The sequence below is a fragment of the Rhea americana genome, unplaced genomic scaffold, assembly GCF_003343005.1.
Source record: "Rhea americana isolate MKP2758 unplaced genomic scaffold, rheAme1 scaffold_29, whole genome shotgun sequence".
Classification (NCBI taxonomy): domain Eukaryota; kingdom Metazoa; phylum Chordata; class Aves; order Rheiformes; family Rheidae; genus Rhea; species Rhea americana.
In genome coordinates this window covers 5,180,795-5,197,789 of record NW_028186412.1, presented here as the reverse complement: position 1 = coordinate 5,197,789, position 16,995 = coordinate 5,180,795, and the positions used below count along the sequence as shown (strand labels likewise).

Here is a 16,995-nt window from a genome sequence, read left to right as displayed (position 1 = left end):
TCTGTCATCACTTCTTATGGTCTTGCATGTGTATCTGTTTTTGTTCAGTAGGATACTCTGCTTTATTTATTAGCTTTGCTATTCTTAACTGAATGCATGCATCCAAAACTGTTTTTTCTAATGCAGATTGCCTTTCCTCTAGTCAAAAGTTATTGCAATTCTGTATTTGTATTCCAACAATGTCACGCTGATGCCATTACCATTAGTGGCTTATGCTACTATATATTTATTCATTATGGAAATGTAGATCTGGTGTTTTTTTTCCTAACTAAACTCTTAACATAGCRAAGTAGTGAAGGTGTTTTTCGGTTTTGAGAAATGTTGTGCCATCATCTGTGTTTGATGGGTTGCCTATCAAGGAAGTTGTATACAGAGGGACTGATAATGGACAAGAAATCTTGGAAAAGCTAAGTTAGACCCTAGTGCTCAGGCACAGCTCTTCTGCTACAGCTATGAGAAAAGTTACCAAAAGGAGTGCTAAAACATGAATAGAAACAGAAATGGAAGAAAACAGTATTTGAGTGAGTGGCCAGAGGCTGCTTGTCAGAGGTCGTCATTGGAGTATACATGACTAGGCTTGAGTTAGGGGTGGTGGGAGAAGCCAAGATAACAGGATGTTAGGACTTAGACTGAGCAAAGGCTGTTCTGCTCAAGATGCAAACGTGTGGTTAGAGGTTAGGGTAAAAAGTGAGAAATGCCCGCATCCGTCAGGARGAGATTAGAATACACTGTAGAGGCTGAGCTGAGGGCTGGCATATGACAGAGTTGTTTTATTAGGTAGTGGTGTTGGGGATGAGGACAGACATGGCTAACATGTCATCTAATGAGCTTACTGTACGCAAAAAGAGGGACGGTGGTGTCCAGAGGCAGAACCCTAGCGATCAAGTCTAAGCAAGGTAAGATGAAAAATCACAGTTAGGAAGCAGAACCAGGGCGAAGTCAGGTGAGAAAYTGAACAGTTAAGGGAGGGGAATCAAAACTATGGCAGACAAAAAGAACAAGGACCAGGATATTGTAAGAATAGGAACTGAAAGAAGAATTTAGAGCGTGGTTGAAGTTCTAAATTCCAAATGGACAAAAATAAATTATAGAATTATTTGTATAGGGGGCAGGTAGGGCTTTGGCTAGGACAGCTCACTGCTCAGTCATTAGTCTCTTGGGATTCTGTTTATTCTGTTTATCAAGGGATTTATAAGAGTTGTGTAGGATTCTCTAACAATGTTCGAGCAGAGCATGACTGGGACTGGTGGTTTTACTTTGGGGGATTTTTGTGCTCTTGGCAAATACAAKCGCATGTCCTTTAGGAAAGATCATTGAAATATTGTTGCAAATACTTCTTGGACTGTTCTGATGCCTAGTTGTGAATTCCAGGCCAGTGCTCACCATTATCTGGAAATGCTTTACTAAAATCAGAATGTGTTCCATAGTCCATCATCTAAGACYGCAGCTTGACAAGAGATCTCTAGGAAAAGTGTATTTTGGGTGAAAAAGAGAAGCTAGATCTTATGGAAATGACATGGAAAAAAATTCCCTTGTTCTTCCCTATCTAACGAGTTTCCATAGTCTGAGTCATTTCTTGTGGGAATTCTGAAGCGAAGATGACTTAGCTTGTRAGCACCATGTTAAGATGGTTAAAATGACTTATTTTGGCACCAAACATTCTGATTATAGCAACTGTGGGACCCCAGCTTTGGAACTTGCATCAGCATTGTTGCTAACACCCCCATCAACACTAGCTTTAAGTATACTGTCAACTGGATGTACTGTAGCTCAGTTTCTGCGAAGTGTGAAGCTGGACAAGCATTAAGGGAAGCTGAATTCTGCTCTGCTCTTTGTGTTTGTTGGCATTACCTCTGTGCTGAGAGAAGTCAATATTTGAAACACAGGTTATTTTTTGGTCTTATGACTTCTGGATTTGTGCTTTATGTTGGATTTTTGTTGCTGGATTAGTCTTCATTGTGATACGTAGGGAACATTTTCTATTCCACAAACTTTCCTTTTATCAGTTGTTATAAATGAGGGGAAAAGAAAATCAGATGTTTGCTCAACTATTTTATTACAAAGTTTTTACATGCTTCATGAATTCAGATCCTTACTCAAAAGCAGCCCAGGAGAGACTTACTGGAACTCTGTTGACCACATACTATGCTATAATGTGAAGTTTGCCTCATCTTTTGGTTTTAGTCCTGCTTTTTAGCAATTGAATTCTGTCATTCGGAGGATGTGTCAGAAGCCAAGAGCCTTTCTATTCCTTTTGCCCATCCTGTTGACTTCAGAAATTTTCTAAGACCTGAACTTTCACAAATTCCTGTGAAGAAGGGAGGATTTTCACACGTGCCTTTAAAAAGTATAAGATTAGAAACTATAATGAGTKTGTTTAACATTATAACTATGTTCAAACTTAGAGGACCATGTTCACTGCTGTATTCCATAATCAATCATTCAGTTCAAATGATGACTGCCAATGTGACAGCTATACCAACAAATAGGTAAAGAAAAGCAAGATCATCCCTATTATGACAATCAGTTGTAGTAGGAGTGAATCTACCACCAGAGATCTCATTCCTATTCATTTCCCTAGTTAACTGGATGTTTTAGCAGGTAACGTGAACAGAACCTTTTTTTTTTTTTTTTTTTTTTTTTTTTTTTTACATTTTTTTTTTTTTTTTTTTTTTTTTTTTTTTTTTCCTGAAACATGACTGAGAAATTGAGAGCTTAGTAATATGTAGCATCCACAGGGAATAGTGTTATCTATCTAGATTTTTTTGACAAAAAAAAAAACAATAAATATCTTACCTCATGCTGCATGAAAAGTCCAGAATCCTTTTCTTTCTTTGCTGTTTGCCAGTGCTGATCCATACCTATGGTTTTTGCCACTAGGACTCAAGACGGTAAGGCAGAAGGTGACCAGAGTTGTTGTGCCTTGTCTTACTGAACCATTGTCTTGGACTTGTTGCTGTTTTCCATTTGTTTCCCTAAGACTTTACCCTTTTCGCTTTAGCTGTTACCTAGGGCCAGAGGGAATATATTGTTCTTGTCTTCTATTTTAATATCAGAAATGGATTATGCTCTGTAAGCACCAGAAATATATTAATTCATAGCATGAGGAATTTCTTAGACAAACTCAGTGAGTGTATGTGTGGGGATGAAAAGCTGGGTTCAGAGAAACAATTCTATTCCCATTTATTTAGGTGATTCATTTTTATTGAAAGGTGTACGCTTGGCCATTAACTTGCRTAATACTTTTGGCACCTACTTCTGCACATCAACTTATATTGAAGGTCATAGCAATTTTTTTCATTTTGTGCCCTGGTTGAATTCTTGAGTACTCTTCATGTAGTCTGTCTGAAAGGGAAGTAGTCCTTTTCAGCTATGGCAGTCTATTTGCTATAGGAATTTTCAGTGAAAACCTCAACAACTGCACTTTCTTGGCATGAAGGATTATAGTAAGAGTCCAACTGCATAATAYAGATTTTTCACTAGATGAGTTTGCTAAAAAATTTCAACATTTTTCTAAAAATTCTTTGAACCAATTGATGCATTTTCAGGATGTTTTCCAAAATTCCCCCTGATAAACTTAATATTGTGTTCAGAAGAACAATAAAGGAGGGAGATGACACGCCACAATCAAATGAGGACATGATGGMTTAGGTTGACAAGCCAAGTGTGCATGGTGATACGGACAGGAGACCTCTAGTATGTGTGCACAAATAAAGAAGTTCTGAGAGGACAGTATGATGGGGTAAGCTCTCATGCGTTTTCTGGGAAATCAGCATGATTGGGCACCTCTCTGAAGTTTTGGTGCAGTATCACATGCAACATGGGGAACAAATAGGAGGAATGAGAGATCTGTGCAATTGCAGGGCTACATTCTCGATGTGATCACTGAGACGTGATGGGATAGTTCACATGACTGGAGTGCAGTGGGTGGATGTAGACCCTTTCGGAAGGATGGGATGGGAAAGTGAGGAGAAGGAATTACCTTTATGTGAGAGAGCAGTAGGAATGCATGGAGCTCAGTCTAGGGACAGGTGAGGGATGAGCTGAGAGCTTGTGGGTCAGGAGGCAGACTGATATTGATGATGATGTGGTAGCTGTCTTCTGCAGACTGCCTGATCAGGAAGAAGTCTATGAGGCTTTCATAAGAGACAGTTGGGCGAGATTTGCGGGCCCTGATCTTCATGGGTATCCATGGTGTCTGCAGACATCCATCCTGGTGTCTGCAGGCTGCCAGCAAGCTAGGAGGTTTCTGGAGTGCATCAGTAACAACTTCCTAAAACAGATGATTGATTGAGGAGCTAAAGAGGAGAGGTGCTCTGCTGGACCCCACGCTTACAAACAAGGAAGGACTGGTAAGGAATTTTAACAGTCAGAAACAGTGTTGGCTACAGTGACTGTGAGGTGGAAGAGTTCAGAATCCTGCAACGAGGAAACAGGACAAATGCAGGGTCAGACTTGAGGGTGTTCAGGAACCTGCCTGGAAGAATCTCATGGGCCATGACCGTGGAGGGGAGAGGGGTCCAAGAGAGCTGACKGATATTCAAGGATCACCTCCTCCAAGCTCAAGAACAGTCCATCCCAACAGGCAGAAAATCAAGCAAAGGTCTGCATGGATGAACAAGGAGTTCCTGACAAAACTCAAACAAGAGGTGTACAAGAGGTGGAAGCAAGGACTGGTGACCTGGGAGGAATATAGAGACGGTGTCTGAGTATGCAGGTTTGGGATGAGGAGAGACAGAGCCCATCTGAGTTGAATCTGGTGAGGAATGTGAAAGGCGACTAGAAGGGCTTCTCCAAGTAGCTAAGCAACAAGATGTGGGCCTGCTGCTGAATGAATGGGGCAGGGGCCCTGGTGGCAAAGAACACAGGAAAGACTAATCGCCTTCTTCGCCTCAGTCTTATCTGGTTAAGATTGGCCTTTGGTAACCTGAGACCAGAGGGCAGGTCAGGAGAAATGAGGACTTAGAGGAGGGTCAGGTAAGGGAACACCTTTAAACAGACTGGACATACACAAGTGCATGGTCTGTGGTGGGATGCAGCTGTGAGAGCTGAGGGAGCTGGCAAATGACGTTGTGAGGCCAATCTTGATTATCCTTGAAAGGTGATGGCAACCGGGAGAGGTTCCTGAGAGCTAGAAGAGAACAAATGTGTCTCCTGTCTTTCAGAATGGCAAAAAGGAGGATCCAGGAAACTGCAGGCTCAGCCTCACCTTGATCCATGGGAAGGTGATGGAGGAGCTAATCCTGGATATCATTTACAGGCATGTGAAGGATGGAAAGGTGATCAGGAGTAGTCGGCATGGATTTCTGAGGGGAAATCATGCCTAACCAAGATGATAGGCTTCTGTGATGAGATGACTGGCTTAGTGGATGAGAGGAGAGCAGTGGACACTGTCCACCTTGACTTCAGTAAGTTCTTGCCATTGTCTCCACTAGCATCCTTTTAGACAAGCTAATGAAGTGCAGGCTAGAGAAGTGGTCAGTGAGTTGGATTGAAAACTGTCTAATGGCTGGAGTCATAGGGTTGTAATCAGTGRCATGAAGTGCAGCTGGAGGCCAGTTGCTCATGAAACCCCCTAGGGCTTGAAACTGGGGCCAGTACTGTTTAATATCTTCATTAATGGCCTGGATGATGATTTCACTAAATTTTATTTTTTTAAGTTTAATTAAAAATTAGATTTATTTCCCTAAAAATTGAGATATTTTGGTGAATTTACCCATCTCAGGTTACTGGGATAGCATAAAAAGTCCATCGAAAAAACACTTTGAACAGACACTTTGATTGTGTATTACTTTTGGCACAGGTCTTTTAAGAGCCTGAATAATTACTGRTTGTGTAATAGAAGTAGACTAAGGAAATTAGATAATGCTTTTATATAAATATACGTAGGTGATTTTTTAAAATATCTTTTGGATGATAGTTGGAGAAATTCCTTCTACATATTTTGTGGACTAAATTGTGATGAAGGCTTTTGGCTACTGATCTTGCTGACACATCTTCCTGCAAGAAGGTCTGTTGCAATTGGTGGATTTAGTTTTCAATGCATGTTTGTTTTCAACTCTGACTTTTTTTTCAGTTCTTTATTGTGGTTATTGACATTAAATGTCATTTTGGAGCTATAGTGCTTTAGAAGACTGTGTTTGACAGTGTACAGTCTAAGAAGGATCCCACAGTGGTATATTAACTTCTGTCCTGCCTGTATTTATGAACATTGTCTGCTGAGCAGTGTATTTATTTTTCTTGCCTGATTCAGTCACATTTTGTCTTTCTGCATAACGTATGCATCTAACTAACAGGGCAAAGCAAACTCTGCACTTAAGCGATGTCCTGGCACTCCTAGAGTCACTGACTAAATCCCTTTTGGGATTTAGTGGGGCTGGAATTGTCCAATCTTAAGTTTTGTATAACTCAAGGCAAAATCTATAAATCAACAGAGCGGAGGAAACATTTTGATGCTTTATTACTGACAACTCAAGTGAGGCTTTAAGTACTTGCTAAAAAGCYGTATGTTGGCTTTTATCTAAAAATAAGCTACAAGACTACAGAGAAATGAGAGATTGTGTGCGCTCTTGTGCAGACTATAAAATATGATTCAGGGAAAACAGAGGCAACATGCGAGACACACTCCTTGTTTTAAGATGTGGAATGTTAAAATGAATACTTACGCTGCATTATGTAATTTGAATGACTATTTGTAGAAAAACTTTAAGGTTCGCTGGAACCTACTATGAAAGCAGAGAAAATACTGACTTAGAATTTTTGCATCCTTAGTGGAGTAGATTTAGTATTTCTAGGAGTTCTTGGGGTGTTTTTGTTTCTTTTGTTTGTTTTAGTTTAGTGTAAGAGACATGTAAAAGTTGCATGCAACATAGATTTCTTGTCAGTCTTTTACAAATCTTAACAAATTGTCTTTTAAATACAGTTTTGACAGAGAACTTTTTTTTTTTTCCTGAGTGTCATGAATTATGAAACGGAAAATCTTCACCATTTAGAATGTATTCTTGCACTCTTAGTAGACGATGCAAATTCCCTTTTGGGTTTGGTTTTGGCATAATCTGTTTTGTCCATGCTTTCCCTGATGATATAGTCAACTCTTCCTCTGCCTTACCTGTTTCACTGCAGCTGTGCAGCATTATTATACTACACACAGTTAGTGTGAGAGAGACTTTAAAGCAAAATGTAATTCTATCAGCTGTAAAACCACTTTCAAATTCAGTAAATTGTAGGGAGGTTAGTTGAATGTCTACACTCTGATACACATCTAAAAATACATTTTTTGTGTATGTAGGTTCCTAAAGGATTACCATACTTTGCAGTGGACTTTGGCCTTCAAGGGGGATTTGCTCATGTCATTGAAGATCARCACAAGTTCCCTCATTATTTTGGAAAGGTATTGTGGTGTAAAAGATCAATTTACTCATTATTCTGTTTTATAAAATTTAAGTAATTAAACCAGATGTTACCAGAATGGAGTCACTTTGTGCCTTATCACGGTGTATTAGATGGCTTTTCTTGATGAGTCATTATAACTTAACCTGTGAATAAGGGAACAGTTGTTTGTTCATTCTCCTTTTTTGCCTAGGTGATACTCAGTGTGATCCTAGAGGAACTCTATGTGTTTAACATACAGTCTGACAACGGTACAAGAAACACTTGTATCTATCTATAGGCATATTTACTCCTGATTGTATAAATTAGGATGTATATACGTGTAGAGTTGCAAACAACTCCTAGCACAATGTATGTGTAGTTATATCACTTTGTTGTGTACAGAATATACTATATAAAGAATGAACTGCAATAAAATCTTCATTTCTTTATTATGTCATAGCAATGATTTATTGAAGGAGTCAGTATCGCAAAAATAGTAGGAAGCACTGAGGAGTAATAAAATTTATTCCAAGTAGAGTTAAGAGCAAAGTGAGCATCACTTGTTTTTTTGTGACCTTTTTTCTTTTTAGTCACAAATGTAGTAATGTAACAAAGTTAGGATGTTTATGTAGTGTATTACTATGCTATACTGAAGAGAATCTTGCTGAAGCAACTATCTAATAAGATATTTTTTCTATAGTTCTCATTCTTGGTATGTTTTTCAGACTTTCCAATTTTAATGACCAGCACTTAAAGTAACAAAATAATCCTATGATTTGAAAATATATATATCTATGTTTTTTATGGAAAAATAGTATTAAATAATGTGATAATTTGGCATTTATCATTATTTATCTTTGTTCTACTTGCAAAGGAAATCATTGGTGGCATGCTGGACTTGGAACCGAGGCTCTGGAGAAAAGGAATCAGGCAGAACTTTGAGGATCAGAGGAAGAAAGTGTTGCAGTTTGCACAGTGGTGGAAACCATATGATTTTACCAAAAATAAAGAATGAATATATCCAGTACTTCACTGGGTGAGGACTGACAGCAAAAACTATCAAAGACTCTATAAGCCATACATTATTTTAAAGGAATTTCCTATGTTAAGTGTAACACCAGTGGATTATGTATTGCTAATAAGTATTTTAAAAGCCAGGAATATAGTTTAATTGCTGATTATCTGTTTCTGCAAGGCTGAAAATTGGAAGTGTACAGCTTTTGTGTTTTATTTTTACTGGAGCCAAAAGACTAGTATCCATTTGATTATTGGAATTCTTTAAAATGTAATTCTGCTTTTGGAATTTTTATAATCTTTGAAGCAAATGGGTTTTTTTTTTTTGTATTTAGCATATAGTCAGTACTTAATTATTGCAATGAAATTTTGTAGAAAAAGATGTAAGTTTTAAGCCCATTTTATTTAATGTATTGTTGTAGAAGGAAGCTTTTATAGAAAATCATTTTCTGTTTTTGAGTTTTTGTGTTTTTTCAGTTGAGATCATTGCAGTAACATAAACCTTTGAACATGACGTGGTTGATAAATCTGCTGGCTGCCTGCACAAGATTTGATGTTGTTTTCTGTATTTTCTTTTAATATAAAGTTGTATTTTTAAACTGAGCTGTTGCACAAAGGATGGTGAGACAGAAAATGATGAGGAAAATAAAAAAAATAATAAAAAAAAGAAAGGATAGGGGCACAAGGCAGAGGGAACTTAAAGGAAAAACACTCCCTAATGACCATCCAGGAAAAGAATTGTCACAGGGRATCTCCCTAGAGCATAGAATCAGTAACGTTGGAAGGGACCTCTGCAGATCATCTRGTCCAACCTCCCTGCTCAGCAGGGCCACCTAGAGCATGGTAGACAGGGTTGCATCCAGGTGGGCCTTGAAAATCTCCAGAGAAGGAGACACTCACAACCTCTCTGGGCAACCTGTGCCAGTGCTCCGTCACTCTCACAGGGAAGAAATTCCCCCTCACGGTCAGGTGGAACTTCCTGTGCTTCAATTTCTGCCCATTGACTCTTGTTCTGTCACACGGGACAACAGAAAAGAGTTTGTCCCCGTCCCCCTGACACCCTCCCTTCAGGTACTTGTACACATTGATCAGATCCCCCCTCAGTCTTCTTGTCCCCAGGCTGAAGAGGCCCAGCTCTCACAGCCGTTCCTCAGAGGGCAGRTGCTCCAGCCCTCTGATCATCCTCGTAGCCCTATGCTGGACTCTCTCCAGTAGCTCCGTGTCTCTCTTGTAGTGGGGAGCCCAGAACTGGACACAGGACTCGAGATAAGGCCTTCCCAGGGCGGAGGAGAGGGGCAGGATCACTTCCCTCGACCTGCAGGCAACATCCTTCCTAATGCACCCCAGGAGACCATTGGCCTTCTTGGCCACAAGGGCACATTGCTGGCTCATGGTCAACTTGTCATCCACCAGCACTCCGAGGTCCTTCTTTGCAGAGCTGCTCTCCAGAAGGTCAGCCCCCAGCTCGTACTGGTGCCTAGGGTTATTTTTCCCTAGGTGCAGGACCCTGCACTTACCCTTGTTGAACCTCATGAGKTTCCTCTCTGCCCAACTCTCCAGCCTAAGATGAGTGTTCTCCTCTGGATCCACTCCAGTGTGTGCAGGAGGTGGTCCCCTATAATACTTTTCTGATAGTAAATRCATAGTTTTTGTTGGGACCCACTCAAACTCCCTCATAGCTGCTCATGCTTGTGGTACCAACAGTGCTGATTAGGGCACACTTTGACCAGGGCAGATGTTTTGGGCTGGTTGATTGTTAAGCTTTGTGCATGGATTTCACTGGGAAATGCTTGTCAGCTATTTGAGTTACTGTTATCTGCTGTGTTATTCACTAGAACTTGTTTTTCCTCTTCTGCAAAAGCTGCAAAAGAGACAGTAGGAAAGGGTGAGAGGAAGAAAGGGTGGTTTTCGTACCAGAGGCAGTCGCTGTCCTTGGGAAATCTGACAGAGCAATGTCTCATGCTTTGCAGGTGCAAGACTGGGAGAACGGCACCAGAAGAAGGACAAGGGCAGACACATATCCACAGTATCCTTCCGGTGCACTGGGGAAAGGCTCCAAACTTGCCAGCGAAAGACTGCAGTGTTACAGGAGAAAGGCTTCGGAATGGCACGTGGAAGGCCCTTAGATTTTACAAGGGGTAAAGCACTGTGCACCAGTGTCACGATGAACTTCCWGCTCTTTTCTTACTGAACTATCTTCCTGTACAGTTCTGCCAATTGTGAACTTAGATTAAGAAATCAATCATTAAATATAGGATTGAAAAGTGTTAATTTCTAGTCCCATAGGGCTCTAGCTCCTTGAAAAGCTATACCATTTTTGTCTTATCTAAGGCTTTTCTTCCTTTTTTTCTTTTTTTTTCTCCATTCACCCAACAGTGCAGGTAGAAATCTACTATGTTGTGGATTATTTTCTACTGGATCTTTGTAAATATGTCTCACTGCTAGGGAAATATCTTAAAATTAAGCTGTCATGATCATTTTAGTGACTTAACGTCTGATTTATACTATGTACAAGCCATGGGTAAAAGGGCCAGTTCTACTCTTCTCTATTTGATTTTTGATCTTCCTTAAGCTACTGAGGCAATTACAGAGCAAATAGGACATGAAATAGTGGCTGCATTGTTTAAAATGTGGTAAAGCCAAAGCAAATTTAGGTCAAGTGCAATCTTCGTTGCCAGAATGCATGACTAAAGATTCCATTTCCTCTGAAAGCTGGTGTTGCCTGTGGTCTCCTCTGCTCCCTTAAAGTATAGCCATGTATTGGCAGACGTGATTAGCTTTAAGGTCATAGAAAAATCTTTTCCTGCTGCTGTACTGAAAGTGTGTTTTTTCTAAGTGATATGACTTCTGCCCTAAATCTTTCTTTCTCAAGGGAAGATGCATGTTTCACAAAGGATAGCTAACCTGTACATAGAAAAATCGTCCTCCTTTACTCATGGTCTTTGCACGTTTTATTATTCTGTTTCAGCAAAACTGCTATCTTCTTTGGGCAAGAGAAGAGTCTTAGATATCTGAGTGAAGTGTTTTAAGCTAATAGTTTTCAGAATAGGAGACTGTGTTTACTGTATACAGTTGGAATAGTATCCTGTTCTAATCGGTCACATTCATATCTTCAAGTTAAGCTGTTCCTTCATAAATAGCTCTAAATATTCATGAGGCCATGAGGGTGAACAAAGCTTGTTAGGACACTTATGTGGAAGGCATGGGACACTTAGAATTCAGTTTTTGCTCCTATAAATATTAAAATATTTAAAATAGACCTTTATTCATCAGGAGGGATACCCAATAACTGAGTGGTTTAGGCAGTAAGAAATGGAATATGTAAATTCTGACTCTTTAGGGAGAACATGAATCTGAACCTGAATTTCTTACATTGCTGTATATGTGTTCCTGTTTACTCTTGGGTGCAACTGGGGAAAAACGGGAACCTTCAAGTGAATCTACATGTATATTGTAACAGATGTTAGAATATATTCATTTCCTACCCTGTAAGACAGGAAGGTGGTTCTTACTAGTGATAAACACTACTCCCTTTCTGCTCAGTGCCTGACATGAAATATGGTGTGTGCTTGCTATCAGGTCATTTTTTTTTCCAAGTAAGGTTACTCCCCTGCTTCATATTTTCTTGCTATGCAGAAGAAATTGTGTCCTCTCACCTGCATTCCATTTTTTTTCAGCAGTTTGAAGGAGGACAGTGCACCAGCACAACACCACTGCTGCTACTTGATTGAGCACTGAGTGAGGTCTGAGCAAGAGTTCAAACACCAGAGTTTAGTGCTCAGTTATGTATACTAAGTTATACTAAGCTCTCTACAGAGGATGGATAATACAGTTAGGCAGCTCATCTGGTTCTGACTTTGGTGCCTTGAAGATTTCTAGCCTCAGTTTGTCTTGGAGAAAACAAGTTAAACAGGCTCCTGTGAGATACTCACTTTCTTTGTTTTCTTAGGCTGTACTATTCAACCTGATATTCCCCAGGCCTATATGGTTGTTCTAGAGTGCTGCCTGCAGCATGAGGCAATTGTCTTCGTACTAAAGACCCATCTTTTGAGGCTATCCCTTTTGCTCAAGTTGAAGATAAAGAACCTTGAGTTTTTGCTTCACCATGAGTTTGTAGCAAACCATTAGCTGACAATATAGAGCTCGAAAGTTGCCTTGGTATCGTTATCCTTCTGCATAACCATAATGGTCRGTTGATGACAAGATGATTGCCTGAAATTATCCAGTGATAGAAACTGTGGCTAAAGTCAACTAAAAAGGAAAGTGATTTTTTTTCCTAGTTACCAGTGTTCTTCCAGATAGGTAGTTCTCGTATATGTTCATATTCTGTTTGTCTTTCTCTTCTTCTTTTGTGTTTTCCGTTGGACTAAGGCTATAAGATACTGCAGCTCAGTTTTGGTGTAACAGTGGCAGACTATTGCTTTGTACTTATTAAAATACCTGAAAGGGTACAAGGTGGATTTTTTTTTTTTTTGCAGCATTCAATATTAGGTCTGTTTGGACTGTTTTTTTTTTTCTTTTTGTTTATGAATCTAAAGAATGAGTTACACTGAGAATAATACTCTATTTTAGGGGGAAGTAATACATTGAATTCAACCTACTTGTTCTAAGTTTCATACAAGTCCTTATTGGAAAATAGCATGTTAAAATTAATAGTACCTCTCAGGGCAAGAGATACAAATCTCTTGCAATCTATCAAATAAGAAGCATTTTGATACGTGTCTTAAGGTTCTGTCATTGGTCTGCATTTCTTGAGCAATTTCCTGTCTTCTGCATCTGTATTTTAATAATTAAAGCATGTTTCTTCCTTCTCATCCCAGCTAGACTGCTGGATGAAAAGATGCTGAGCTGCATAGGCTGATATATTCTTACTTGAAGTATAGCTTTTCTTGGAAGTATTTTATTCAAAATGCTAGCTGTAAATGCCTGTAAAGGTACTTAACAATACTTGCTTAAACTTGAGAAGTATTTACTTAGACAGACCAGTTTGAATTACTGGGTTTTTCCTTGGTCAACCTCTCCCATGGTTGACAGTGGAGGTTTGCTACTACCGCGTATTAAAAAAGGTACAAAAACAGGCATGGCTGCTGTTCATCACCGTAGTACTAACACTTGTATTCTCTGTGTTACTGTACATTTTATGGCATATATTGATTAACCTTAGAGAAAACTGCTGAGAGATTTCTCTGATTTTGCTAGAGTTGCATTGGACTTTACACTATTAAAAACAATCAGAATCTGTCCATTATCATGGGGAGGTTGTAGTTTTAATTTGTAATTCCTTGCATGTACTTTACTTGTTCAGGTTCTTAATCTGGTAACACTGAATTTATAAAGTGTATTAAGTATACCTGGAACCTTTCATAATTTGTGTGCAGCATCTGCAGAATCAGAAAAGTAGGTCTGAGGAGGAGGTGAAGTTAGCTAGTTGATCCCAAGATGAGATAAGCTACATTAGTAGCATTCCTACAAGATCTTTTTTCCTTCCTTAAAACCTTTAATAATGGAAAATCCGGAAAATCCGCAACCTTCTCCAGCAATCTATTTGAGTGATTGACTGTTTTGGTTATTAAGTATTTGTCTTCATAATGTTTAGTTTGAGTTTTCCTTGAATCAAATCCAATGTTAATTCTCCTGTGTACTACAAATGTTGCTTGCTGGAACCTATTTGTTATCTAAATGCCCTGGCTGGCAAGGATTCCTAAAGTAATGAGTGAGAACCAGAGCTAATATTTCAGGTCCTCATTGATAATAGGTTTCATTTATCTTCTTTCTGTACTTGTGCTTCCAATTTTTTAGTAAATTCTTTAACGTAGTGCTTGACTAACTAAACTTAGTTTAGTCTTTTCCTCAATCTTGTCTAGTAACTGTGATCTCAGTAACTGGGCATAGCCACATATTTATTGACCTGACTGACATATTCTTAGCGTGTCTGTAGCAAGAACAATTTTTGGTGCTCTAAAGTCCTGTGCTTTCCATGAGGCTGCAAAAGGCTGCTAACTGAGCTACCACTGGTCTCCTTAGAGAGATGCAAGCAGGTGCCTCTTTCCTACTTGTCTCTGAAGGCTTGTGACCGTGAATATACTGACTCATAGCTTCTGCTGGCAGCAACTGGATCGTCTCTGTGTCCCTAACACCATATTAAGTGTATTCCTGCAGTATTACCCCACATATACATGAGTTTTAACTCTGCTGGTAAACATAAACATCTTTTATAATTGGAAATACCCAAGGATATTTGAGAACTCTGCRTAAGACTGGAAGACAAACGAGTACCTGTGGGAGAGCAGTGCCCTTGTGGAGCAGGACCTGGAAGCCAGGTGGTACACAATTTGAAAGATGCAACCAAAGATACATATCCATGCTGCAAATACATAATCTCTTACAATCTGAGTAGGTAACACTACCAATAGTTGCAGCTTCCTTCATTTGCTTAGAAACTTACTTTTCTGACAGTCAAAAACTTCCTTTGGGTTTCAGGCTAAATATTTATTCCTGATAACTTTTGCAGCTTCGTGTATTTTTTGAGCTAAACTACTTTTTTTGAACATGAATGTACTGAACTGTGTTTCAGACACAATCCCACCTTTACAGTGGCATTAATATTACCCTTTAAAGAAGTAACTTTCCTGATGCATCTTAAAATTGCACTTGCTTTTTTTCCTAGCCACATCACAAGTATGTCTTGCAGTCAGCCAACTTTTTTTCTTCCTGTCACTGCAATTAGTAGGGTAGAAGGGACGTCCCTGATACTAATCCCTAGTTAATGCTGCCCTCCGTTTCTTTTCAATTACTCCAGCCTTCTGTGTTGTTTTCTGGTTGCTGTGACAGTCTATTACTGTGCTGACAGTGCCTCCCAAATCTGACTCATAGCAGTGTTTGTAGCGCAGGCCTGTATTTTGTACCAATCCTCAATTAAATGATTAAACTTGGCTTGTAACCTCTTGATATTTCTGCTTGCAACATCATCCCTCGCTGTCTTCTCTTAGTTGGTTTCTTGACCCCCGTGCAATTCTTGACATATTGTCTTATCTAAGAAAAAATCTTATCAGAAAAATCTAATTTTTTTCCTTTAGCCAGTTAATGGGCATTGTGAATGAGGAAGGTTGTCTCTTATTTTGATTTAGGTATTTAACTAAAAGGTACTCTGTCTCCTCTGACATAGGAAATACAATTTTGGTAAAACTATTACTACATTAAGACAAAATATTTGAAAAATATGTGCAAATACTATCTGTTAACCTGTGCTTTACTTTCAAATGGTCTTCTGCTAGTATCTGTTCTGTATCCAGCACTATTCAGTCTTTTCATTTAATGAACTGTAAAAGTAAAAGTGTGTGTGATTTTTGGAGTTGCATCTGACCCCTCAGGCAGGAGATGGGGCAGATGGCTGCAGGTATTGTGGAGAGCAGCATTAGATTTGTGAATGCTCTTGGCAAATGAGAAAAGTGGCCTGAACAAATAAGATGGATTTGGTAGGATAAGATGTATATTGTGTACTGTATGTGAGATTCACCATTTGCACCAATGTGGAATGCAAACGGTTGTGTTAAATGCAATCTATAATTAAGAGTCTGAGTGCAGGTAAGGATCTGATCAAGCACAAGTTGTTTAATATACTACCATAATGTGTGCATGTGACATGTCTGCTCTAGACAGTGATAGCAGTGCTGAAGCTAGAGTGACATGTCCAGTTCTGGGCACCACAGCTCTGGTATCTGGAGGTTTTGAGAACAGGCTGAACAGCACTTGTTGAGAATCACAGAATGACAGAATGGGTAAGGTTAAAAAGGTTAAAAGGGACTGCTGGACATCATCTAGCCCAGCCTCCCTGCTCAAGCATGATCACGTAGAGCATGTTAGACAGGGTTGCATCCAGGCAGGTTTTGAATACCTCCAGAGAAGCAGACTCCACAACCTGTCTGGGCAAACTGTGCCAGGGCTCTGTCACTCTCACAGGGAAGAAATTCCCCCTCACGCTTAGGTGGAACTTCCTGTGGTTCAGTCTGTGCCTGTTGCCTCTTGTCCTGTCACATGGGACAACTGAAAAGAGTTTGTCCCCGTCCCCTTGACACCCTCCCTTCAGGTACTTGTACGGATTGCTAAGATCCCCCCTCAGTCTTCTCTTCCCCAGGCTGAAGAGGCCCAGCTCTCGCAGCCGTTCCTCATAGGGCAGGTGCTCCAGCCCTCTGATCATCCTTGTAGCCCTACGCTGGACTCTCTCCAGTAGCTCCATGTCTCTTTTGTAGTGGGGAGCCCAGAACTGGACACCGAACTCGAGATGAGGCCTTCCCAGGGCTGAGGAGAGGGGCAGGATCACCTCCCTTGGCCTGCTAACAACACTCTTCCTAATGCAGCCCAGGATACCATTGGCCTTCTTGGCTACAAGGGCACATTACTGGCTCATGGTCACCTTGCACTCCCAGTCCACCAGCACTCCGAGGTCCTTCTTTGCAGAGCTGCTCTCCAGAAGGTCAGCCCCCAGCTTGTACTGGTGCATGGAATTACTGCTCCGCACTTGCAGGACCCTGCACTTGCCGTTGCTGAATCTCCTGAGGTTTCTGTCCACCCAACTTTCAAGCCTGTCCAGGCCTCTGAATGGCAGCACAG

General features: G+C 40.0%; 1 protein-coding gene across 2 annotated transcripts in view; it reads left to right on the top strand.

Annotated features, from left to right (window-relative positions):
• The window catches only part of CWF19L2 (CWF19 like cell cycle control factor 2), an 83,867-nt gene extending 71,014 nt beyond the window's left edge, over positions 1-12,853 (top strand). The window contains exons 17-19 of one of the 2 annotated variants that reach the window (XM_085309046.1): positions 7,289-7,390; positions 8,246-8,407; positions 10,356-12,853. In XM_085309046.1, coding sequence (XP_085165172.1) covers positions 7,289-7,390; positions 8,246-8,386 — 243 coding nt within the window. In that variant the 3' untranslated portion in view covers positions 8,387-8,407; positions 10,356-12,853. Of the gene's footprint in view, positions 1-7,288; positions 7,391-8,245; positions 8,935-10,355 lie in introns of those variants that run through there. The other variant, XM_085309045.1, reaches the window with a different exon arrangement.
• Positions 12,854-16,995: the final 4,142 nt, after the last annotated feature.